Genomic DNA, 25,608 nt, shown 5'->3' on the forward strand with positions numbered 1-25,608 from the left:
GCCCTGCCATGTCGTGCGTGACTGTAAATTAATGAAAACAACAAGACGTGCACAAAGTTCTCCTCATGTCGCTAATAGTCAGATGTCCGCGGGTAAATGTAACTGGTAACGATCCTACTAAATTGCAAATGTAACTCGTTATGTTTTTCCGTTGCCACCAAACCTAACGTCGCTACGTAACGTTGTTAGTTATAGTGCCGTTACACCCAACACTGGTTATTTTAACGTGGTGGAAACAGGCGTTCACTTCTAAATCTTGGTAACGATCAATGAATCGTGTTTTACAGATACTTGTCGGGACTCGGGACAACCAGCTTAAAACTGGGGTGTTTGCTTGAAATTCAGTTCCTTTCAGAGAGTGACACCATTTCACTAGGGGATATAAATTAGGCTTTACACACACACACACACACACACACGCTCAGATATACACACACTCCACGCCCAGTGCCTGCGCAGATTGACACTTCACCCTGACTGTTGGGCTGACAAAGCCTCTACTGTTGCATATCATTGGCCTTGCTCTGGTCTCATCCCAGAGAGAACAATAAACAACCTCTATCTAACTTAACCACGTGGCTTTGTGTTTCTATGAGGAAGGTGTATAGTAATAATTGAAAGAGGTGGTGCCATAGTTTTGTACTCTTTCTGTTTTGTATGTGTCCATGGAGTTAACATTACTCTAATAGACCACCGGGTGGGGTTATAATGTGCAAATTTGCCTTCCCCTGTGTATTTTTGGTTTCTTCCTGGAAGCTGAAAGCCTCTGAGTCAAAAGTCCACAATGATATAAGACATCATAATATCATCCTCTCCCCCTTTACCATACACCCAACACTGGGTGTGGCTAACCTCAGCTGGGTCACCACTCACCTGACAACCAGGCAGAACTGGTGGGTGTGGCCACATAAAAAACATGATTTTATACAAGGTTTCTGGCCGACAGTGACGATATGTTATTTTGAGTGATTGCAAAATGAGTGATTATGTAATTTTGACCTTGAGCTTGACTGTGAACTTCACCTTTGGCCTGTCCGACCCAAAAGTTCCTTATCTCCTCGTGGGAGCCTAGATCATTCGCTCGAATTTTCATGAAAATCCACCCATGCCCTTGAGCAAGACGAAATGTAGGTACCGGTAGGTACCATGCATGGTTTGAATGTTAACGTACTTTGGATATAGAGTAAAGACACTATGGAAATGCAGACCATACCTATAAAGGCCTACAGTACAATCCCATATCATATTCATTCAGGACATTCACTTCACATCTGGAAAAAAAACATATTCTGAGAAGTTGTTTTTGAATGGATTTAGTGCATAAACACATGGATCAATACACACATGGCCTGACTTGTCTTTTGAACCTTACTGAACATCACCCTGACTCCCTCGGGTGTGTGTGTGTGTGTGTGTGTGTGTGTGTGTGTGTGTGTGTGTGTGTGTGTGTGTGTGTGTGTGTGTGTGTGTGTGTGTGTGTGTGTGTGTGTGTGTGTGTGTGTGTGTGTGTGTGCATGCACGTGCGCGAGAGAAAATGGATGAGCTGTAAGCCTCTTACTTTCACTCGAATGAGGAGGGATGGACAGGCTTATAAAAATGGCTGGATTTGAAACATTAAACTTACACCTTTTAAGGTCAGAGGAGGCATACATAAAGGACACTCATAGCTGTTCATGACAGCCGGTCATTGCGCTTGCACTAATATTCATCTTGTGTGTGTTCGTTAGGAAAGGCATCATCAAAGGCTGACGGACGAATGTGTGTCACCCGGACGCAAACGTGATACACCGTATCAACATTGTTATTATCCCCCCCGCCCCCCTCGGCTTTGTGTGCGGCTCCTTTGGTTGTGATACAATGGGTAGTTTATTTTACCATGAACTAGCTGTACATACTTGAGATTTAATCCACACACAAGGAACATCCAAACATCTACCCAAAACTAAAATAATCAGATTATGTATAGAGAAATAAATGACATGCACATTGCATACAAAATGTGTTCCAATTTTGGACACAATTGTATTAATTGATATAGCCTACCAAGTCACAGATTTATTTTGTGATACAGCAATATATTGTTTTATGACGGTAAATGAGAATAACATTTATAATATCAACGCCATTAGCGTAAATGTAAATTTTACCCTAATAATGCCACACAATATTACCACAATATGCTTCCAATCTATTATAAATAGGCCTACTGTAAACTAAAGTACAGGTCACATACTGTATGCTGAAACACATAATTCTGACTTCACACAAATAGACTATTTGGTAAATCAAGCCATTCTAATCTCTGAATAATCTTATTAGGTTAGATGTAATTACTGTGTCATCCCTATCATTACTTGGATGCAGGGAAGTATATTATTGTGACCGAAGGTCGCAGTTTACCATGAGAAATGTCACAGGTTGTCCGCGTCCGTGTAGACGTGTGTGTACACATTTTTACAGTCTACTATGGGTTGGTTCCCTTGACACATCACTGTGACATCACAGGTGATATCACAGGTGACATCACCTATGTAAAAGTCCATATGGGTATTCCCCAGAATCCCTTTTATGCCGATATATGAAGATGATGTTATCGATATCACTGGCCAGATGGTCAAGACATTGCCCATATCTCGTGTTTCTGGTTCAGATAGGGATCTCATGTATGGGCATAAAATATATTGTATGTTGTGATATCATGGGAACCACTCTAACAGAATACCTTTTATGCCCATACTGTATATGGAGATCCCTGATGTCATCAATATTAAGCTCATATCTAAGAGGACTTCCTATGGGAATGCCCATATATGGAGGAAGACAGACCATATCTGTGCGGCTGGTTCAGACAGGGATCTCCATGTATGGGCATAAAAGGGATGTAGTACTTGGATCTCCATATATGGGTAACTGGTCCGATATACATCACTGGCTAGATGGCCAAGAATTGGTGCGACCTTGCCATTTAGGGCGAGGTCACATGTCGCCCTGAGGCGTCTTACTAGTATATTTGTTAGAAGAAAAAGTCTCCAAAATGTATTTGTGAATATTGTAATGACAAGTGGGTTGTTGATTCCCTGGAAACGCCATGACAACTTTCGACAGGAAACTTTTATTTGTGGTTCGCACACACAAAGAGGCTCCAGACAAGCTCAACCTACTATGAAAAGGGGACATGGGTCGATAATGCCACTTGCCCTGTGCTGTCACTCTGGCTTTCGTTCCCCACATTAAGCACATAATGGCAAATAATAGCACATAAATCCACACAACACATCGCCCACAGCAGATAACACAAGCTGTAGAACGACAAATGTGTTTGTACACCCTGGGGCATGTTGGGAAGTCACCCTGCTGTCCAATATGACACACACCGGTAAGCTACACAGCCCCCATATTGGGGTGTTTACCTGTCCCCAGAGACCCACACACCTAACAGAAATTCCTGGAGGTGCTGAGTCATATGGCTAGCTCTCTTTCAAAGTCTCAGGGGCTCTAGTATCCCATGGGGAGGGACTTTGAGTGTGGAGGGTCTATCCTCCACCTGGTTCTCTTCTGAGCTGGTAAGGGGCCAGGGAGGTGCCAACTGGTCCCAATGGAGAACCACTTAACAGCCCTTTACCAGCTGTACCCCGCAATGAAGACCATGTCAGACAATTTCGTGCAGTACAGTACAGTACAATACAGAAGTGCAGTGGTTCTCAAATTTTGAAATGTGAAGGTCTCCCCTTAACTTTGACGGTGTACAAATGGACTGGTCCATTTGGTTCCATTTGTACACTGTCAAAGTTGTAGACTTGCAAGGGTCAATTTAGACCCCCATAAAGGAAACTATAGAGTCCCTGAAATCCACTTTGAGAGATCACTGCAGTAGTGTACCGTACCTGGTATAGTCCATTTGCAGCAACGTTTCGGTGAGACCCCATTCTCATGAAACTAAATGCTATAGGCCCGTTTCCCAGCATCACCAAGTGTCTCTCGCAATCTCTCGCACAGCTGTGGAAAATAGTCTGACCCAGCCTCCCCTGTTAGTTCTCCAAGTTTGCTGCGGGGGCGAGGAGGTCATCGAGGTAGACCACACAGTGGCTCAGAGGCAGGGACGTGCAGAGAATGTTAGGGCAGGGGCTGAAATTTCTAAAAGGGCCTTTTGGTGCAGGAGATATTGAGAATAGCAGATGTCCAAGCTCACAATGCGACGCGTTGTGAGCTTGGAGGTCGGCTAGTTTCGGTGCATGATATATAACTGCATGAACTAAGCATAATCAAGTGAATACTGGAAATGTGGCGTAACGGCATGGATTTCTACACAGAGAGGGCAATTATTTCAACATAAGATGCTGCATTGAAGTTCAGGAGAGTTTGGACAAGGCAATTAATTCTCTTGAATGCTGCCTTCAGGTATATGGCATGGAAAGAGGGCATTTGCATTTCTTTCACCACAGTAAAAACTGCATTCATGGTCTGGAGAGGGCACTTTTTACAGACAGATAAACGGGGAAGGGGCTCAAGCCCCCTTTGATGTCTATGTGTGCAGTGCACGTGCCTGAGGGGGAGGAACCTGGCCAAGGAAGTACCCTGCTTTAACTGCTTGAAGGTGTTGCAGAGGCCAAAAGTCATGACCAGACGATGGAGAAGGCGGTCTTGGGCAGAGCCTCAGGGGGCGGTTCGATCTGCCATTGTCCGCTGCAGGGGCCTAACCAGCTGAACCAGCTGGAGGAGCCTGTCATATTACGGTCGAGTACATCGCCTATGCCAGGCAGCGGGTATAGGAATCCTCAGAGGTTCACCGCCTTTAGCTGCCAGCAATCCATATTGTCCTTTTTGAAGCGGTGAAAACCGCTTCCAATGAATGGCTTTGTGTGTATCACGCCCATATATGGTCATTTCAGTCCAGAATGAACAGGCTTTTTCAAAAACAGAATGTCCGTTTAATTACCATATATGGTGATCTCAGTCCAGAATGAACAGGGTTTTTCAAAAACACAAAGTATGTTACCTTATGTCCATATATGGTCACTCCAGGCCAGAATGAACAGGTTTTTCCTGTCCCACAGAATGTCCGTTTAATTACCATATATGGTGATCTCAGTCCAGAATGAACAGGGTTTTTCAAAAACACAAAGTATGTTACCTTATGTCCATATATGGTCACTCCAGGCCAGAATGAACAGGTTTTTCCTGTCCCGTACGTGTAAAATATCAGTCCAGAATGAATAGGCTTTTTCAAAAAGCAAAATGTCGATGTCCCTCCCGGTTAGATGAATGGATACTTTGAGGATTGGTCAAGCTTCACATGATAATTTGGCCTTCAGGGTTTAAAAAATGTAGTAAGCCACAAATACATTCAGAATAGAGGTTTTATCTGTCCACCGCTTCACTTCGAACCGAGGTTTGATTTTTTATACACTGACTAGAATGATGGGAATGGACCAAGGGTTGTTGGAGGGTTCAATTCAATTCAAAGGAGCTTTATTGGCATGAGAAAGCATATACTTTTAACATTGCCAAAGCAAGTGTCATAAGTGTCACACAGTTGAAAAGGGGGGACTTACTGTATACAGTTGGAGGGGGTACAACAGAGCTATGTCACATTTTGTCGTTATACATAATTATGTTATATACAGGGTATAAAACTTTTTGAAACAAATACCAGCAATCTTTTGCAGTCGCTTTGGGAACAAATAGCAGCATTTTTTTCTCCTCAAAACTATTTTAAATAATACAAAAAGGCCTCATATTTAAAATGTGTTAAAAGGTAGGTTTGTACTTGTAGTCCTTCTGGTTGTTATGTGGGTTGTGGGTTCAATGATACCGGGTGGGTGCTAGAAGTATAAACTATGAAACAAAGAAGGAAATACTAAATTAAAATAAAGATTCCACAAAATTGTACCTAATTGGGCTACAGTTGAGTGAATACTTTACACCACTGGCTATACAGTTTTATGATTGATGGTGTTGTGTATTGTGTGGTGTGCCTAAGCTACCCCTCTACTGCTGTCATGATAAATGATCAATGCCTGTGTGTATTAAAACCAAAATGATATCTATAACAGGTGCAGTGTGTCGTGTTCCTGTTGTGTCTGCAGGGATGAGAGAGTCGTGTCTAAACGTCAAGGCAACAGCAGGTACCCTGCGTCTCGGATGGGGGGGAATCCTTCAGTCAAATGCGTCAGAGTGACGTCAATAACCTCTCATTCACTGGATGGTAGCCGCCATATTCGCATCCTCCCGATGCTCCTGTCAACACACAGCAGCTAGAGCCCACCGCCGGGTCCGCTGCTGCCTAGCCTGAGCCCCCCCAAAGCCAAGCCTGACACGTCACATCTTTAGACCACCACATACCATAAAACTGATCAGATCACACATTTAACAGGTCCCACACATAACGATCGCAGACATGCACGAGGAGGCGTAGGGTTACAACGGCTTTAACGATGCCTTTCTCCCAGCCAGAAGAGTCCTCCTGGCACAAGATGGAGGTAAGCAGCGTTAGCAGTGAGGTGAGTGGGACATACTTATATCCATCACGATTCCACACAAATTGATTGATTGCTTGATTTGATTGATTGATTGTTTTGACCGTCGTGGGGCTCGAGGGGAGTGCGTGATCGCCGGGCGTGCGTGCGTGTCACGCAGGCAGAAGGGGCTGCTAAAGTGGTGGTGCAGCCTCCTGCACCAATGCACTGTTTATGATGCATGCTAACCGACTAGCTTGTGCTAGCAGCTGCTGGGGGTTTTTAAAGAGTGGACAAAAAAGCTTGGTTTTAGTGTGTTTTTTGGGGGGGGTGGGTCGGGTATGCAGCGGGATTGGATCAAAACAGACCCGTTCCTTCCTCCTGCAGAAACCAGAGGAAGTTAGATGATGATGAGTGTGTGTTTGTTTATGTTTATAACACATGAGCTACAGAGGCTAGTTGGCTAAAGGAGGTTACTTATTACTAGCACATGAACCTGGTGGTGGTGCTAATGCAGTTGTACTGTATATGAGCTGCTAGCATTGCCGCTATAGCTGACAGTTCCTTGCTTGGGAACTTGGGAGATGAAGTTTTTTGTTTTTAATTAATGTGCCATGAAAACTTAACTTTAAAGCGCCATAAGCCAGTGGTTCTCAAACTTTTTTCAAGTCTAGGAGGACCCCTTTTGACCCCATTTGAAAAGATATGCCAGAGAGAGGGACCCCCATAAGAGAATATTTTTACGACTCCAGCAGTGATTCTCAACCATTTTAATTTCAAGGACCCCCAGTTTGACATGCATTAGGCTACGGACCCCCATTTAATGGCATTTCTATCTCTGGGACCCCAATTGATATAGTAAAACCAATGTTAATTTAACTCAGAGTGTACAAATGGACCCTTGTTCCATGTGTACACTCTATGAGTTACTGACCCATAGGGTTCATTTGGTTCCTAACTTATCATTTAGCTGGGGACCCCCCTGTAACTCCCTCAAGGACCCCTGTAGGTTCCCGGACCCCACTTTGAGAACCAATGCCATAAACTGTGCATAAGCGAGTATAACGGAAAGCTATCTAATCTTCATGTTCATGTCAGATGGAATGATGTTGAGCTTGGTTACTTTGAACAGACACACTGGTGGCTAACCAGGGAATGTTACTGTAAACAACGTAAGCCAGTGTGGTGTTGTATCTGTTAGCCCACTACAGTCTGGAATCCTGAGTGTTAATTTAATTACTTTAATCATGTCCTAACCGGCACTCGAACCCTGACCCACCAAGCTTCTATACCGCTCTCGTAAGGGGGAATGGTAGGGGATACATTTCTATAGGGATATTCTTTACTACCGTATTTATTATAGCCTACAGTAGTAGTATACAAATAAATGCTGGCGTCACTGGCTCAATCTGGGATTGTTTTGAACGTATGCATAATGCATTCCATTAGCCTTGGATCAAGATCGTAGATGTATTTGATCGCATTTGACATTTGCATATTTATGAATACTGTGTTTACGAAAGTAAAAGCCAGTCTCGATAAAATACATCGATGATAGTCTTGATCCAAGGCTTCCATTTATACATGCTGACAGTTTGACTACTGTATGTGGAACTCCTACACCAGAAAGATGGAGACCCTGTTTTACTCACATGTCTTATAAAACAAATGAGCTGGGTCATGCACCATCCTAGAGAATAAAATCATCTCCACAGCTATGTTTTTATTTTTGGTTTGTTTATGTTGTTTGTATCACTGAGTGGGCGTTTAAGAACACCAACCTGTATAAGCATGTTAATGTGCCAACACACAGAATGAGATTCACACATAGAATCGATTCAATCGAAGTACATTTTATGTTCAAAATGTGTTGAAATTGTTTTAAATCTTTCGCCTATAATGGCATGCTTAAAATAGGAGTCATTTACCAATTGATTATATTATTGTATTATCGATTTTTTTTTTTAAATAGTCGATTAAGTTGATTCGTTTGATTAATTGTCCCACCCCTATTGACCACACAGCCGAAGGGGGGTGGAACTCATTTTCTTGGTACAACATGACATTTAGCTCAGGTCTTGCGTCAGACACGCACACATTTACATGCCTAGGGGTCAGCACAGCTGACATTTGTAGATTGTGGTTTGGGTTTGGTTCATACTTCTGTTCCTCACCCAGTGTAGGAAATCTAGGACATTTTAAGGAGAATAATGTTTTGCCCCAATTGCTCTGTTTGAAACTGTGAAGTTCTAACCGAGAGCTGGTTGCAGTGTTATACGCTTGTTCCAATGCTGTAGTCCACACTCAGCAATGTAAGTAACAGTGCATGCATCAGGAATATGGTATCAGAACATGATCAATAGTCACTTTCCTAACATCACGACAACTTAAGGATTATAATCAGCTCATTATTTTATATTGTTAATGAAGGCTGGGCATTCTTCACTTAGAGCTGGGGTCTTCAACGTTTTCAGGCCAAGGACCCCTTAAATGAGAGCGAGATGAAGCAGGGACCCCTACAACCTTTTCATATTCACTCTTTACTTAGCCTACTCTTTTTCCCATCTTTGCCGAAAATAGACGATCGACAAGCTCACATGCGTTGTGAGCTTGTAGATCTGCTATTTTTGGCTACAGTTCTCAGAATAGGGACACTAGGGTTCAAGTTGTTAATATAAAAAGGATTGGAAGATGTATAGGACTCCCTCTAGTAACTCTTGAGGACCCCCTAGGGGTCCCAGACCCCCTGTTGAAGACCCCTGACTTAGAGACGTTAGGATTCATCACATAAATGTTTACTTAGCATTTAGCAAAGAGAGACGTCTTTTTTTGTTTGGTGGAGACAACCACACACATCCTGACCTAAACCATTCCATCTCTGGGATTCTTTTGCAGTCTCTAGACCCTAGTCTGCTCTGTGTCACTGGTCTGTTGGAACCTCAAAAGAAAAACCTCCAAAGCCAGAATGTCAACGTTTCCAAAGCGCAGTAATGACTGCTGTGTTTAGTGTGTTACTTATATTGTAAATATAAAAACCGTATATGAGGACAGCTTCTACCTAGTCCCAGTCAACAATTTAATCAACTATCTTTTATTCCCCTGGCACCTCTCATGTATACTTTATAAGAAGGGCAACAGATAATTTCAATTTCATCTTAAAGGAGCTATAGTCAACTTTTTCTTGAAAAACGGATGCTAAAATAAAAATAATGTTTCGAAAATATTTTATAAAAAAATAAGCTTCATATATGTGTTTCAATTAAAAAATGACCACAAAAAGCGGAAAAATAAAGATAAAATAATCATTTTGGCCCTTTGTTTACATTTTTCGGACCCTGTAAATGTAAACAAAGGACCAAAATGATTATGTTATCATTATTTTTCCGCTTTTTGTGGTCATTTTTTTATTGAAACACATATATGAAGCTTATTTTTTTATAAAATATTTTCGAAACATTATTTTTATTTTAGCATCCGTTTTTCAAGAAAAAGTTGACTATAGCTCCTTTAAGTATTTTCATATAATTATTTGAAAAAAGAAACTTGAAAAAAAGAATTGTTGCTTAGATATCAACTAGTAAGTAAGTATTTAAATATCGGAAGCTGTCCCTTATCTATTGCCCTACTTTTAATTCTTCCGATCTGTAACTTTCAGTTGCCATTGTGAAATATTTTGATTGATTGATTAAATACTTTATTGCATCTACTAAATGTAATAGGATTTAAACACAAGAACGCACTATGTCTTGTTTACATTGGGGTCCTTACTACTAATTTAAATGAGAATCAACATTAGAATGTTCAGTTTCAATCTCACCAACTGAAAGACTCTTTGTGAGCGTGATTGTATGCAGCAAACACATTTTGAGATTGACTTAGAAACATATTAAGTGATTATCGATGATAATGTCTAATCTGCTAATGACACCACACCCTTTTGTCAATACAGCCATCAAGGCAAGTTTATTTGTATAGCACAATTCAACAGCAAGGCAATTCAAAGTGCTTTACCCAAATTATTAAGATCAAGACATTAAGACACAGCAGTAAGACACCTTACAAAAGACAAATCATAATAAAACAAAGATAAGGGAATTAAATTACATGGCAGAAGATTGCATGTACTATGTTTAAAAAACTAAAACTTGGTAAAAGGCAACAGCAAACAGATTTAAAAGAACAGAGATGTAGCAGACCTGCAGTTCTCTGGGAGTTTGTTGAACATAATGTGGTGCATCATCATAACCTTTCATTTAAGATTCGTCGGAAAACCGAGGTTAGAATACAACAAAACACAGTACCCTACCCCCAGTAGAGTCTCCAACCACAATAATACCACATGAATATGCTGCTTCTCCATGTTCAGTTCTGACTTTGGGTTCAGAAACGGAACTGTCCCAGACAACCTGAGAAGTCTGGGCGGTTCACGATGTATCACAAGATAAAATAAAAGACCATTCGATGCTTTACAAAATCAACCGTAGTAGTGTTTTAGAAATCAATTATTTGACGGACTGGAAGCCAGTGTGAAAAGTTGAGACATCAGACAATATATTTCAGATTTCAGCCTTGGTGCATGAATGCAGGCCGCGTGGGCTGTGCTCCTCTCTCACAAGCTGTGATGAACCATGCTAAAGGTGGGCGGAAATCATCTGCAAGCCAACGATGACACAGGCCCAGCCTGGTCTCCCGGCCGTGCTTGTGCACAGTACTGTCCTTAGTGTTAACTGTTAATTCAACTCAGAGGAGCGTCCAACAAATGCAAGAACCAAATGGACCCGTGACTCAGAGTGTACAAAATGGAGCCATGTGACACTGGACACTTGCAGGTCCATTTGGCTTCCTTTGTACAATGTTCTAAGTTAAATCAACGCTAAGGACTTTACTGTGCAGATAAAACAATTTCCTCCTCATTGGATTGCATCATGGATCTCAGCTTTTGTTCATAATTTCGTTATTGTTGCGATGGCTGCTTCAATGTTGAGGAACTGAAACCAAATACTTGTATGCTCTTATGTGAGATGTAACACTTAAAAAAAAGAAAGAAAAGCTGTGATCATCAGATGTAACTCTGTGGTCATCATTCCTAGCAGTTCATTAGTACGCTATGCAGAGCGTTTTATGTTCATCTGGGTATGTGTGTTTTGCGGATGCGTGTTTGACTTTTAGGAGGGTGGCTCCACCCCGTCAGTGGGCTTACGTAGCTGCTATGAGTCATCATCACCCCCCTCTTCAGAGGGGCTTGATGGAATCTCACACACACACACACACACACACACACACACACACACACACACACACACACACACACACACACACACACCCTGGATGGAGTACATCACGCAGGCTGAGCCTTGATGCAGCTCTGCTGGACAACAGCGGAGCAGCGAGCTCATCACCTGCTTCCTGCAGTCATTAAAGCTCCTCAGAGCTCCCCCGACGGTACGGCAAAGTCAACATGCTCTTCTTGGTGTACCCGGAGTTTATATAGCGCGTTTCAACAGCGAGGCTTGACAGACATAGGAGTACTTGACATTGAGCATAAGCACACAGAACCTTGGGACAGTACTATGAAAACACATTCTTAGGATACAATTAAATATAAGAAATGTAAATAAAACACAAAGATAAGAGAATAAAAGTACAGTGAAAGAAGTATAAGGCCTCCCTGCTTAGCATTCAGTCATCATCAAGGGTTTGATTTATCTGTCTGTCAATGTTATATGAGTTCTTTTTTAAAAGGATCTCAATTTAAATAAGCCATGTGCTTTCTTGGGCCTATCCTTTTAGTTGACCTTGTACCAGTGGACTGTACTGTCATGAAACTGTACCTTCTCCTATGCAAACTTCTAATAAATTCTTCGATCAATTAAAACAAATTGGGGGTAAGTCCTTGCGACATACTAGTGTCACATCCAGGGCGTGTACTACTTGTACATCATTGCTAGGGGATGTACCTGTACATCAAACCGCCTCACGCTACAGAAACAGGAGATGGGCTCCAGTCCTGCCCCATGGGTCACATGACTCAGAAATACTTACCACTTACTTTAAAGGCAAACGGAAAGGTCCCCAGCTTTCATTTAAAAGAACAGAATTGTAGCAGACAGGTGGTGCATAAAACTGAATGCGATTATTCGCATTAAGTTCTGACTCTGGCTTCAGAAAGCAGACCTGTTAGACTTCCAAACAAGATCACAAATGTATTTAGGCCTTAAATCATTTGATGCTATTATTTTGAAATGGATTATTTGACAGACAGGGAGCCAATGTAAAGGTCTGATAACAGAAGAAGCCTCTGAGCACTCAAACAAGTGCATCTGTTATTCTGTTCTCAAATCAATTGGAAGGCATTATATGTTTGGATTTAATGCCTTGTTGTGTTGTATTTTGGTGAAACCTACAGATAAATGAAGTTATCAACCAAGTAAAAGTTCCTGTGTGTGCAAAAGTACCTGCCTGCCTGGCCCGTACAGCAGATTTTGATACCAGAGAGACAGTGGGCCAAGCCATCTTCAAGGGTTACGGCAGTCCCAGCAGTTTAGTTTTTTGTGTGTGTGCTCTGTAGCCTCTGCCTGAGGATTAAACCGCCACACTGCTAATAATGACAGGCTTTACAGATGCAGGGAGAATGCTGGACAGATGGACAGGATTATAGCACAGACAGAATTCATATTGTCCTAAATCAAGTGGCAGGCACTTCAGTCCAAGAAATAGTAACACGTGACTCTTTGATTCCATCTGTTGTTGTTGTTGTTGTTGTTGTTGTTTTTGGTGCCTCTTCTCACCAAACCCGGTTCCAGTTCAGGACTGATGTCCAACTAGAAGCAGTGCTCTTCCGAGCACAGGTCTCCACCAGGTCAGGCATGTAATGTGTTTTACATAAGTCGGCCTCCTGATGGCGCTATAAAAGGCTGATGTAAAAAATGCAGGGAAAAGGTTTTACCTTGGCCTCTAAGGAGTGTGCATACAAAGTTTGACACTAATCGGTGGAGTTATAGGTGAAAACATGAATCGGCCTGTTATAGCGCCACCATGAGGCTGATTTGATTTTTCTTAAGTGGCATTTATTCCTCTGCCTATTGGGAATGTGCATGCACAATTTCACCAAAATGGCACACTGCGTTCAGGATTTCAGGCATTTTATTCAAAACTGACCAATCCTGCAAACTTTGAAAGCCAGTTTTAGCCAATCAGGATGGAATATGGAAAATCTGACACATCCATGTCGATCACATGACTGTAGAGATACTGTCTACTGATTTACGTGATTTTTGGACAAAATCTGTAGGAGTACTGGCAAAAGTTAGTTTTGCAAAAGTCGGCCTCCTGGTGGCGCTAGAACAGGCCCATGTGAAATATTTGGGGCAGAGGTTCTGAATTGGTGTCGAGGGAGTGTGTGTGCACAGTTTGGCAGCGACCGGGCCAACGGCGCCGGAGATTAGCTGGTAACGGACAAACGGACGGACGGACGGACGCACGCACGGACGGACGGACGGACGCACGCACGGACGGACGGACGGACGGAGGGGAAAACCTACTCTCCCTCAGCCTTCGGCTGGTGGAGACAATAAGCTGCTGGTGGTTCAGGGACCTCCATAGTTACTACTGACTTTTAACCCTACCGGGACCCCCAAGCGCCAGGGCGTCCTGGTAGGATAACGGGATACCATTCTCAGAGGCTGCAACCATAGGCTGCAACTAACAATTGGCATGTGTTCCGGGGAAGGATGCCCGGGCGAGGAGGGTGATATTTACTACACGTTACTCCTACGGGCTGGGGGCGGCACCTGTCAGATGGGACATTTAGGGCTGTCATAATTCGGACATTTTCCATGACGATTAATTGTCACTCAAATAATTGCGATTAACGACTTAATTGTGTTTTTGTTGTTGACAATTACATTTCTGTTTGGCTTGTAGGCTTTGAAGTTGCACATGGCAGATATGACACATAAACCTAAATATACAAAGAAATGACTGTCATTTTTCTTTTATTAAGGCTTGGGCTTTTACACCTTTATTGATAGGACAGTAGACTGACAGGAAATGGGGGGAGAGATGGGGATGACACGCGGCAGGTCGCCTGGATTGGGAATCGAACCGGCGCCGCCGCCAGGCATCCATGCCTATGTGGCAATGCCTAAATGGTATGCGCCTGGACCAGTAGGCCAGCGTGCGCCCCATGACTCTCATATTTGACAACTATATACCTAAAAAAGAACATTGATAGTGCAAATAGCCGATCTGCTATTTCCACTATTTTTGAAAATGATTGAAAATATAATATATGAACATTTTTCAACAAGGAAACGATTATGATGATTATGACAAAATAATTGTGATTATGTCAAATAATTGCAATTACACGATTATGTGATAATCGTGACAGGCCTAGGCTCTATGCCACACCACAGGCAGGTGAGTCAGTAGGATACAACAGCAGTGACCACACACAAATGTGTGTGTGGGGGGAATTAATGAATTGGCATAAAGTGTGGAGTCTTTGGACACCAAGGGAAGGGCGTAACTCGAAGCTGTACTGTAGCTTGCCGTCCCTCGTCAGTCAGGCTGCTCTATGATCTCACAAGTGCGTCTGCTGTGTCAAGATGCATCGCCCCTGGGCCTTGCAAGAAATTGTGAGGCAGATTATTTTTTTTTTCCTGCTCAACATTTTTTTACAGTCAAATATTTGTTTAATTTGAATGTTCGAATATGCGTTATTCATTATTATCCTGTTTGACACTGAGGAAGTTGAAAGTCGAAACACGAGTCACCCCTACAAAACAACAAAACACGACAATATACTTGAGTATATTGTCGTTGTCGGGTGGAAACCTCATATCTCCAAGTTTCAAATTTGTATGTTCTCTCGCAAAGTGAAGCCCTGCTTCATCGTACAAGGCTGTCGCACAAAAGTAGTGAAAACAGCAGATCTACAAGCACACAACGCCTCGCACCTGTGCTTGTAGATCGGCTGTTTTCACTAGTTTAAATCATTTTTAAGATGATAAATGCAAAACGAACAGTTTTGGACATACAAGGTTTCCACCCGACAACGACGATATTTTATTTGGGTAGTTTCTCTTGAGAGGTCCCCAGGTATTATTATTTTCTCTTGTGCAAGTTGTCCTTGTTGAGCACAGACGAGCCCTTCTGCTGGCTGAAGTGTGCAGGACTTCTCTTTACCTATGGATTATTCATTGACAGTCCTAATATGTGTTGTGGTTCTTTTTTTCCCCCTGAATTCTTTTTCATGTTGAGTGCGGGGGAGTTGAACTTGAGTCGGTGTTCTTAAATGTCAATAAATGTCAACGTATGACTGCACTGCATGACTATGAATGGCTGGAAACTAGAAATGTTCCTCTCTCTCTTTCATTCATTCCCACATTGCACAGGGCAATGCATAACTCAAAATAAATGTTTATATCAATGGTTCTCAACCAGTGGTCCTTGAGGGGGTTCCAGGTGATCCCCAGCTAAACGATGGAGGGTTGATAACCATATGGACTGTTATAGATCTTCTTTAACTCTTGAGAGCGTAAAATGAAACCTTCATTTTACGCTCTCTAGAGTTAAACTATTGCATTACTCAATTTAAATAAAAAATCAACACAATTAGAGAATGTAGAATCTTTATGTTATTTTGATCAACGTTTGCCTGTTATCTCTTACGGCACCACTTCAATACAGTATGGAATTATGGACAAAATCTTATCCAACAACAACAAAATGTTCTAAGGTTTGGGTCTGGGAGGCTAAATCTCATCAAAAGGTAGTCCGTGGCTCAAATGCTGACTAAATAATGGACCTTGATGTGAAAAGGGTTGAAAACCACTGGTTTATATGATACTTAAAACGGTTATTCGTATTTGATTACAAAATTTTTATCTTATACATTTTGTGTAGATTGTTCTTGAAGGACTTCACTCCTACCTTACTCCCCTGATAACGTGGTGTTGTTTTGGTTCCAGGTCAATGGGCATCAGAATGATCAGATCATGGATGACCCCATGGAGGAGGACGATTCTTTCACACACTGTGTGAGTACTGTGTGTGTGTGTGTGTGTGTGTGTGTGTGTGTGTGTGTGTGTGTGTGTGTGTGTGTGTGTGTGTGTGTGTGTGTGTGTGTGTGTGTGTGTGTGTGTGTGTGTGTGTGTGTGTGTGTGTGTGTACTGTATACTTGTGAGGACCAAACTTCCCCACAAGTATAGTAGAATTTGAGAAAATAGACATTGTGAGATAGGGATGGGACGATATGAAGATTTCGTGTCACGATTATTATGACCAAAAAGGGTCGATCTACAAGCATTGTTGGTCATTTTAAGGGCAAGGCCATTTGGCCTTTTGCGTTGTCTATTTTTGAGGGCACAACGTTAAAATGCCAGGGCAGGAAGGCCATCAAATAAAACAAGATTTTAGTCCATTGTAATAACTAATTGAATTTAAAGAATAGGGACTATGACAATAAAGAGACACTGGTTTGTGTACATATTGACAAGAAAGAGACAGAGGAGAAAGTGGTACAGTCAGCTGGAGCATTAAGGCCACAGTGGCCTCAGGACATGCCATTTTTTTGAGGGGCACAAGGCCATAATGAGGGGCAACAACGGCCATGGCCTTCATGGCCTCACTGAAATTCATGCCCTGGTTGTGAGCTTGTAGATCGGCTATTTTTTTTGGCAAAGAGATTCGGTAGAGTCTAAACTACAGTACCTTTACAGAAATTACAGTACTCTCTCCCCATTTGGGACAGTGTTTTTTGCGGGTCTTTCAGTCCGAGTGTATCAAAAAGGCAACTGGTTTAAGGCAGCGCAAGCTTGTGATTGGCTGCGCGGAGTTGCCGAAAGTCGGGGGGCGAAGATACACCTAAGCCTAAACCTAACCTCAGTAAAACTAACGCTGGTGAATGCTAACCTGGTGAAATGCTAATAACCTGCCGAAGCTGGTGAATGCTAACCTGGTGAATGTTAACCTGGTCGGACCAACGGGAGGTTGTCTCTACCTTATTAACCAAGGTGCTTTTTTGATACACTCGGACTGAAAGACCGGCAAAATAGACTGTCCCTTCCCCATTTCTCTCTCCCTCTTTCCTGCCAATCTTCACTTTAACTATCAATGCAAGGCAGAAAAGCCAAAAACAAATCTTTAAAAAAAAGACACCGTTCTAACGTGCAATTCTTCTGCATTTTCTTTCTGCAATTTTCTACGGCACCCTTAATGTTTTGATGTCCTCAAAAATATAGTTGTGTGTGTGTGTGTGTGTGTGTGTGTGTGTGTGTGCGTGTGCGTGTGTGTGTGTGTAGGACGAGGAGGGGGCGACGTACAAAGAGATTCCTATCACCCACCATGTAAAAGAGGGCTGTGAGAAGGCTGACCCTCTACAGTTTGAGCTGCTCAAAGTGCTGGGACAGGGCTCCTTTGGCAAGGTGAGGAACCCCAGCGTTCATACACTCTACTGCATTCAGTGGTAGTATCGCTTGCCAAAAATAACTGATCTACAAGAAAATCCCAATCCGTCGTTAACACTTGTACAGTAGATCTCTTTTTTTTTGGCAAGACACACCACACTAAAAAAAGTCCTCAGGACTTCATTGTGTTATCCTTTTAGCTTTAATGTCTGACTGTACCACGTTGCTGTTTACATTTCTGATTAATAAAGTATTCAATCAATCAATCAAAGGTATGACAGAGTACACTGTAAATCAGTGGTTCTCAACCTTTCCAGGCCGTGACCCCTCAAAAGATTAATATTTGAACTGGGTATCCCCCACACTGACAAGCACTTGTAAGAATTGTAGGAGTTGAGGCATTATTTCCACAGATGCATAGTTTGAAAAAATTGTGAATATAGCAGATCTATTCTGCTATATTCACAATCTTTGCCTCTTTCTTATATTATTTGACAATTTGACCAATGTTTGTCGAGTTTTTATGTATAGTTGGTTGATTACTTTTGATGTAGTAATGGTCTTATTTACTGTATTTATTTTCTTTGTTTCATTTTGTGAGGTATCCTTAATTTGTGACTTCATTGTAATGTGGGAACCCCCCAAAAACCATCCCGACCCGCAGGTTGAGAACCACTGCTGTAAATGAGTGTTAATGCTGATTGTCTGCTGTCCTCTTGGTCTGTCCTCAGGTGTTTCTCGTCAGGAAGCTCGTTGGTCCTGATGCTGGACAGTTATATGCAATGAAAGTTCTCAAAAAGGCATCTTTGAAAGGTAACAATTAAGCAATATTACACGAGAGGGTGTGTGTTATTGTGAATATCGGCACCCCTGCGTAGCTGCAGGAACGAGCCGAAGGCGAGTGCCGTAGGCAGCGCAGAAGTGGCAATGATAGCGAACCTTTAACGTTTCAATGATTTTATTACGTGTCTTACCACTGGAACAAATAATGTACCTCTTTGGGTTTTCAAGCTGGTTACTTTGATTATTTGATTTGATTATTCAAGCCTTGTATATACTATTCTCAGACCATATTAATAGTACAGATTTGCAGAATATAGGTTACAAAAGAAGATAATTACCTGTGATACCAACATTTAGTTTAAAGCTTATCTATATAAACCAAGCCATGTCTCCAAGCAAACGAAAGACAACAACACAATGTCGAAGGAGCGACAGCGGAGCAGCTTGGACATTTAAACCTTTTTTTATTAATATAAAGGTGCTAGTAACAAGGGTGACTGATGTTTCGACGTGAACCACAGCTCCCTCAGAGTGGTTTTGATGTTTTTCACACCAGGCCTGGAATTTCGTCATTTTAGGGGCAAGGCCACTTGGCCTTTTGTGTTGTCTATTTATTTTTGAGAGCACAAAGGCCAATCCACTCTTTGTCAAATCCCGCCCCATTTTGCTCTAGTTACTAGGTGGGACGAAAAACCAGGGCAGATTGAAGCGACTTTCTCCCACTGCATAACTCCACCCCCGGTAGCGAAAAGTGAATGTTTTTTCTGGTTGGCCAGTCAGGGAGTCTCAGGGACCAATCAGAAGGCTGACAAACGGTACCAGGGCAGGGAGGCCATCAAATAAAACAAGATTTTAGTCCATTGTAATAACTAATTGAATTTAAAGATTATGGATTATGACAAGATACACTGGTGTGTGTACATATTGACAAGAAAGAGACAGAGGAGAAAGTGGTTCAGTCAGCTGGGGCATTAAGGCCACAGTGGCCTCAGGACATGCCACTAGTCCCTCCCCAATGTTTTAGTCTAGTTTTTATTTTGTTGACGAAATTGTCAATATATGTAGTCTTAGTTTTAGTCATCACAGCTTAGTTTTTTATTTTGTTTTTATTTAGTTTTCATCAGTGGAAAAAACACAGTCGACAAAATTTTTCGTCATACTTTTAGTCATTGAAATCAACACTGCAACGCAATGTCCTCAGACGGGTTTGAACTTGGATCCCAGTGATTTTGTTGGACCGTCTCTGTCTCACGACTGTGTGTCTGCCTCTGTGTCCTCTTCCTCCTCTGCAGTCAGGGACAGAGTCCGCACTAAGATGGAGAGAGACATCTTAGTGGAGGTCAATCATCCCTTCATAGTCAAGTTGCACTACGGTAAGAACATCCTGTCGTTGTGCCAGTCACACTAATTCCGCTGTGTCGCTGGTTTCTCAAGCACTGGGTCGGGACGCATTTGTGGGTCGCGGATATATATATCCGCGACCCACATATTTTTATGGGTTTTATGGGTTTCCTATATTTTGTTTTAATTATTATTATTTCAAAACATAAAAAAGAAGAAAAAAAAACATTCCCCAAAAAGCTAAGATTTTCATGGATTAAAAAAATTCAATGATTTTTCGAAGTAATTCATTATTAAATACAATTTTAAATACAATATTAAAGAAATCAAAGAAATTCCATAAATTAGAAAACAAATGTCTGAGAAGTAGTGAAAATAGCCGATCTACAAGCTCACAATGCGGCGCTAAGCGACACGTTGTGTGCTTGTAGATCTGCTGTTTTAACTAGTTTGGGTCCCGGGCAAATTTCTTATCTTTTTGGGTCTCGACCTGAAAGGTTTGGGAACCACTGCTCTATGTCACAGAAGGTGTGTGTGTGTGTGTGTGAGTGTGAGTGTGAGTGAGTGAAGAAGTACTCCGATTCTTTTAAGTAAAAGTAGCTCTACACCATTGTTGAAAAACCCTGTTACAAATCCAAATGAGTGTGTGTGTGCCAGACGGTGACTGTCTGATCTCATCTCTTCCAGCCTTTCAGACTGAAGGAAAGCTCTATTTAATACTGGACTTTCTCAGGGGAGGGGACGTGTTCACGCGTTTATCCAAAGAGGTAAGTTCACTCCCTGCTGTGTTTAGATCCACCATGTTTTAAATACTGCACTACAAAAAGCTTTTTGTAACATAATCACATACAACAGTGTCACGATCTACAAGCTCACAATGCAATGCAATGTTTTGAGCTTGTTGATCAGCAATGTGTTTTTTCTGTTTTTGTATTAAAAAGTTATGAATATGTTCAATTTACATGCCCAAAATAGGGGGTTCATTTGTTAAAGTTCTAATTATAGAGGACACATACAGTAGTCGTCTCACGAACGTCGAGCATCTGTAGAGATAGCGAGTTGAAATGAGACAGGAGTCGCGTTTGATACGCATCACAGGCCTTTCTCGTCCGACAGAACCACTGTCAGAAGTTTTTTTTTTTATCTCCCTGCTGCGTTCGCTTTAGCTTTTCACAGTTAATTCTGTCTTCCGCCCTGTAAGCCAGCAGCCTATTTTTCTTGGAAGACGTCTTCTGGCTCTTAGATCATCCTACTGCCCGTCACTTTAGAGAGGCCCCCCAGATCAGTTTTAATCCACAGCTTTCAGGAAACTCACACCAGATGTGATTGTTCTCGTAGATAAAGTGGGCCACCGAAGGCCCTGTGAAGACAGATCCGGAGAGATAGCTGCTGCTGCCTGCGGGGGCAGATCTCGTCCGTTAATTGCTCGCCAAGCCTTTTTTGATGTGTTGATATTGTAATAAAGATAATAATCTTTTTATTTTTTTTGTTTGTTGTAGGGATGGGACGATAATCGCTATTATCATTTATCGTGGTAAAAACCACTCGCGATAATCGTATCGTGGAGATTTAATTTATTGTGAAATCATCGTCGTGCACTGGGATGAGTGGGATCAATTCACCTTTTATTTGCCGAGCTGCATATCCGGTACCACCCTCTATAATTATTTTTTTTTTTTTTTTCTACCTTTGACCAAAATTTGACGATCTACAAGCTCACAACGCATCGTGTTGCGATGCATTGTGTGAGTTTGTAGATCAGCTATCTTTTGGCAAATGTTCCACCCCAGAATAATAGATGTTGGGGGATATTTCGATTATATCACGATAATATCTTAAATCGCAATTTCTCTGGTCACAATAATCGTGAAATATTCATATCGTCCCATCCCTAGTTTGTTATTGTTGTTGTTGTTGTCAGTGGTTATTGTAGAGCTGTTCTGCTTGCTTGTTGCTTTGTCTCCCCTCTTCCGAGTCCAGAGAGTAAATTTGTCCAGTTCTTACCAGGTCATGTTTACAGAGGAGGATGTGAAATTCTACCTTGCAGAGCTTGCCCTGGCACTCGACCATCTGCACACCCTGGGCATAGTTTACAGAGATCTCAAACCAGAGAAGTATGAACCCTCAGCCTTCGACCCTTGACCTTTATTCCAGTGATTCTCCACATTTAAACATGTCTAGGACCCCAGTTAGATATGTATTAGGCCACAGAACCCTATTTAAATTTTAAAAATGTCTGGGTTCCCAAGTGGAACCAAAAGGACTCATACAGTAAGGATCCAATTGGTCCATTTGTACACTCTCTTAAAACTCATTGATTGCTAAGAAAAAAACTGCAACTTTCGAGGTTGCCTGCCAGGACAAAATAAGATTTTTTTATGCGATCACCACTTTTTACGCGTGCACGAAGCGTGTGTACGATCACTAAATCCGCATGTACGATGCCATACAAGGACGATCACAAAAGGATTCATGCTAGAGCAATCATACGTGCCATAAGCAGACAAGCTAGCAAGAAATGCTGCAGGCCATGTGACAGGATCTAGAAACAGAGAAAAGGGGGGTTGTCTGCAAGCTTTTCAATGGGAGCCAATGCAGATCCGGATCTTGTTTCCGGCACAGACAGGAAGCACTTTATTTTTGGTACTTCAGCACATTTTTTCTGCGATTATTTTTTAATAAATTGTATATATATGATATACCCAATGTTGACAGACCCGATGTTGACAACCAATGACCTATTTGATTTGAACTGATAAAATAAAATAGCATTCAGAAACATGCATCACTGTAATTGTTGCTTGTATGGATCACTTTTTAATTCTGATTATTTATGTGGCTCAGACACAAACATCTGTATATTTTTGTGTTTCAGTATCTTACTTGATGAAGCTGGACATATCAAGTTAACAGGTATGTGCACAATGCTGCATAGACGCTAATACTCACTCAGTGTTTCACTGTCGGGGGCGTGACAAATAAACAAACCAAATATGGGTCCACCAATATTAATGTGGCATTAAATGATTCATATACAGGTATTTGATGCCTCGTTCGCGCAGGTTGTTGCATTTTTGTTTTCAGTGAAAGATTAACCCTGTTTCCGTACGAAAATATGTTGCTTTATCGTCGCGTAATATTCGTGTTCTGTGTGGATGAACTCATGGCACAACCAAGACTTCGGAAAAATATATTTTCTGGAGAATGAATCCCCTAGTGAATAAACTAAGATTAATTCTAGAGTAAAGTACTCTGACAACGCTGAGTAATGTTTGAATTATTTTGCATTCGGATAACTGAGTTAACTTTTAATTAAGTTCTTAAATCGGGTCCACACATAAAAAAGTACTTTTGTTGCATCATATCTACCACATTCATTTATTGACTTAATTATCCAGTTCTTTAAATTCTTTATAAAATTACTGTTTCCCTTAAAATTATTTAATGAATTAAAGGAGAATGTTGTGGTAAATAGCTTTCTTACCTTGTTTTCCTGTTATTTAGTCTTCAAAAAAGTGGTCCGGGTGTTTTTTTATCCCAAAAAGTATTCTTGTCCATTTCGGCCAAGCCGCAAACAGCAATTCCGCTTATTTACATCGCTCCTAAATCCCTTTTTTTCGGTACTTCTCTGCTGTTTATAAACACACTGATGAGCTAACATGCAGAATTTTCTCCATGGTAAGGTTAGTGTTGAGATCTGCCAGGTTTTTGAAGACTAAATAACAGGAAAACAAGGTAAGAAAGCGATTTACCACGGAATTCTCCTTTAAGGAATAATTGCGACCGTCAGGCCCTACTCTTATCTCCGGCACCGTTGCCCCTATCCATGGCAAACTTTGCACACACACTCCTTGGCTGGCAAACCACAACCTCCGCCCCTGATTTCTCACATGGCCGTCTTCTAGCGCCACCATGAGGTTGCTTTTTGCAGACAACATTAATGGAACAAATGCCACTTACAGGCCAATTTATGTATACATGTGACCTGACGGTCGCTTATCTCCCGATTAGGGAGTCTTACTGGTTATATTGATGATAACGGTTGATTGAGCTCTTGGAGATACTGTCACAGTGTGCATGAATGTGTGTGTCTGTGTTTCGGCTCCCTGTAGACTTTGGTTTGAGTAAAGAGTCAGTGGATGCTGATAAGAAGGCGTATTCCTTCTGTGGTACGGTGGAGTATATGGCCCCTGAGGTGGTCAACAGGAGAGGACACACACAGAGTGCTGACTGGTGGTCCCTGGGAGTACTAATGGTACACACACACACACACACACACACACACACACACACACACACACACACACACACACACACACACACACACACAGCTGACTGTTTGTCCCTGGGCGTGGAAGATTTTAGAATAGAAATTTGGTGATTATTGCTAATAAAATAACCATATTAGGACAGAACAAACTCTTGATGACATAAAAGATAAATTGCACGACATACACCTACGAACAAAGACAAATGTCGCTTACTGTATGATAAAACCACTTACTCGGTCAGAGTAACACTGCTCCTGTAGACTCGGTCAGAGCAGGCGGAGGGTATAAACAGTAGATGACGCTGATTCTCCCTATAATAAGGGATTTATTTCTTGTTTTTGTGCAGGCCCGTGTACAGGTCTGTAGACTAACTGACTGATCTACAGTACCAGGGCAGGCACACACCAGAATGTGGGATATTAATTGGAAACCCTCCCTTTTATTAAAACGGAGGAAAATCCTACCGCATTAGACATGACTAAGATGCTGTATGTTTGCGTAGTAGACATATCTTGGTCTGTCGCTAGTATCAATTGAAGGTGGCAAAAAGGGGTACAGGGAAAGTAAAGTGCTAGTAGGGAGTGAAGTGTGTTGTCTTACAGAGATAATAATAATAATATCTCAAATGTACTGTATATTTTCTAAGAACCCAATCCCTGTATTGTCCTACAGAGATGTCTTAGACATTTTGTCTTGTTTCTATGCTTGTAGTTCGAGATGCTGACGGGGACGTTACCATTCCAAGGGAAAGACCGAAATGAAACCATGAACATGATTCTGAAGTGAGTTCCTCTGCCCCGCAACGCACACACTCACGTACACACATGATAATCACACATACACACTTACAGTACACATTTACACAGGTACACACTTATACAGTGGCTGAAGCTAAAGGGATTGTTTAAACTGATACAAAATCAGATATTCCAACTGCAATTGACTTTTGAGAGAGAGAGAAAACAAGGTGCTCACCGGAGAATAAGAATAGTAAAAACGAGTCTAATGGTGCTCTTGGATCGACGGGATCAAGTCATCAAAAAGAAAAAGTGATCCAGCCACTCAAGTTTAAAAAGGGGGAACAATTACTTTATTTCATTGTATTAAAAAGCGACATGTTTCGACCAGAAACTGTCATCATCAGGGCATGTACTGCAATTGACTTTTGCTCAGTCTGAGAAAAAGCTTGCTGAGTTGAAACATCACCTATGGTAGTAATGTAATGGATATCCATGGGAGCATGATCCAGTGTGGAGACTATGTATTTGACACTCCACACACACACATGCACACGCACACACACACACACACACACACACACACACACACACACACACACACACACAC

At 41.7% G+C, this 25,608-nt stretch overlaps 1 protein-coding gene across 2 annotated transcripts in view; it reads left to right on the forward strand.

Moving 5' to 3' along the window:
• The first annotated feature begins 6,276 nt into the window (after positions 1–6,276).
• Positions 6,277–25,608, forward strand: part of rps6kal (ribosomal protein S6 kinase a, like) — a 33,383-nt gene continuing 14,051 nt past the window's right edge. For both annotated transcript variants that reach the window (XR_013962937.1, XM_080746464.1), the window contains exons 1-10: positions 6,277–6,500; positions 16,430–16,498; positions 17,762–17,884; positions 18,598–18,679; positions 19,942–20,022; positions 20,678–20,757; positions 21,998–22,104; positions 22,866–22,903; positions 24,103–24,245; positions 24,973–25,043. Coding sequence is in view for 1 of the 2 variants with exons in the window: in XM_080746464.1 (XP_080602590.1) it covers positions 6,435–6,500; positions 16,430–16,498; positions 17,762–17,884; positions 18,598–18,679; positions 19,942–20,022; positions 20,678–20,757; positions 21,998–22,104; positions 22,866–22,903; positions 24,103–24,245; positions 24,973–25,043 (860 nt within the window). In the remaining variant the exon portion in view is untranslated. The remainder of the gene's footprint in view (positions 6,501–16,429; positions 16,499–17,761; positions 17,885–18,597; positions 18,680–19,941; positions 20,023–20,677; positions 20,758–21,997; positions 22,105–22,865; positions 22,904–24,102; positions 24,246–24,972; positions 25,044–25,608) is intronic.

This window comes from Nannobrachium achirus (genome assembly GCF_963921795.1).
Source record: "Nannobrachium achirus genome assembly, chromosome: 17".
NCBI lineage: Eukaryota > Metazoa > Chordata > Actinopteri > Myctophiformes > Myctophidae > Nannobrachium > Nannobrachium achirus.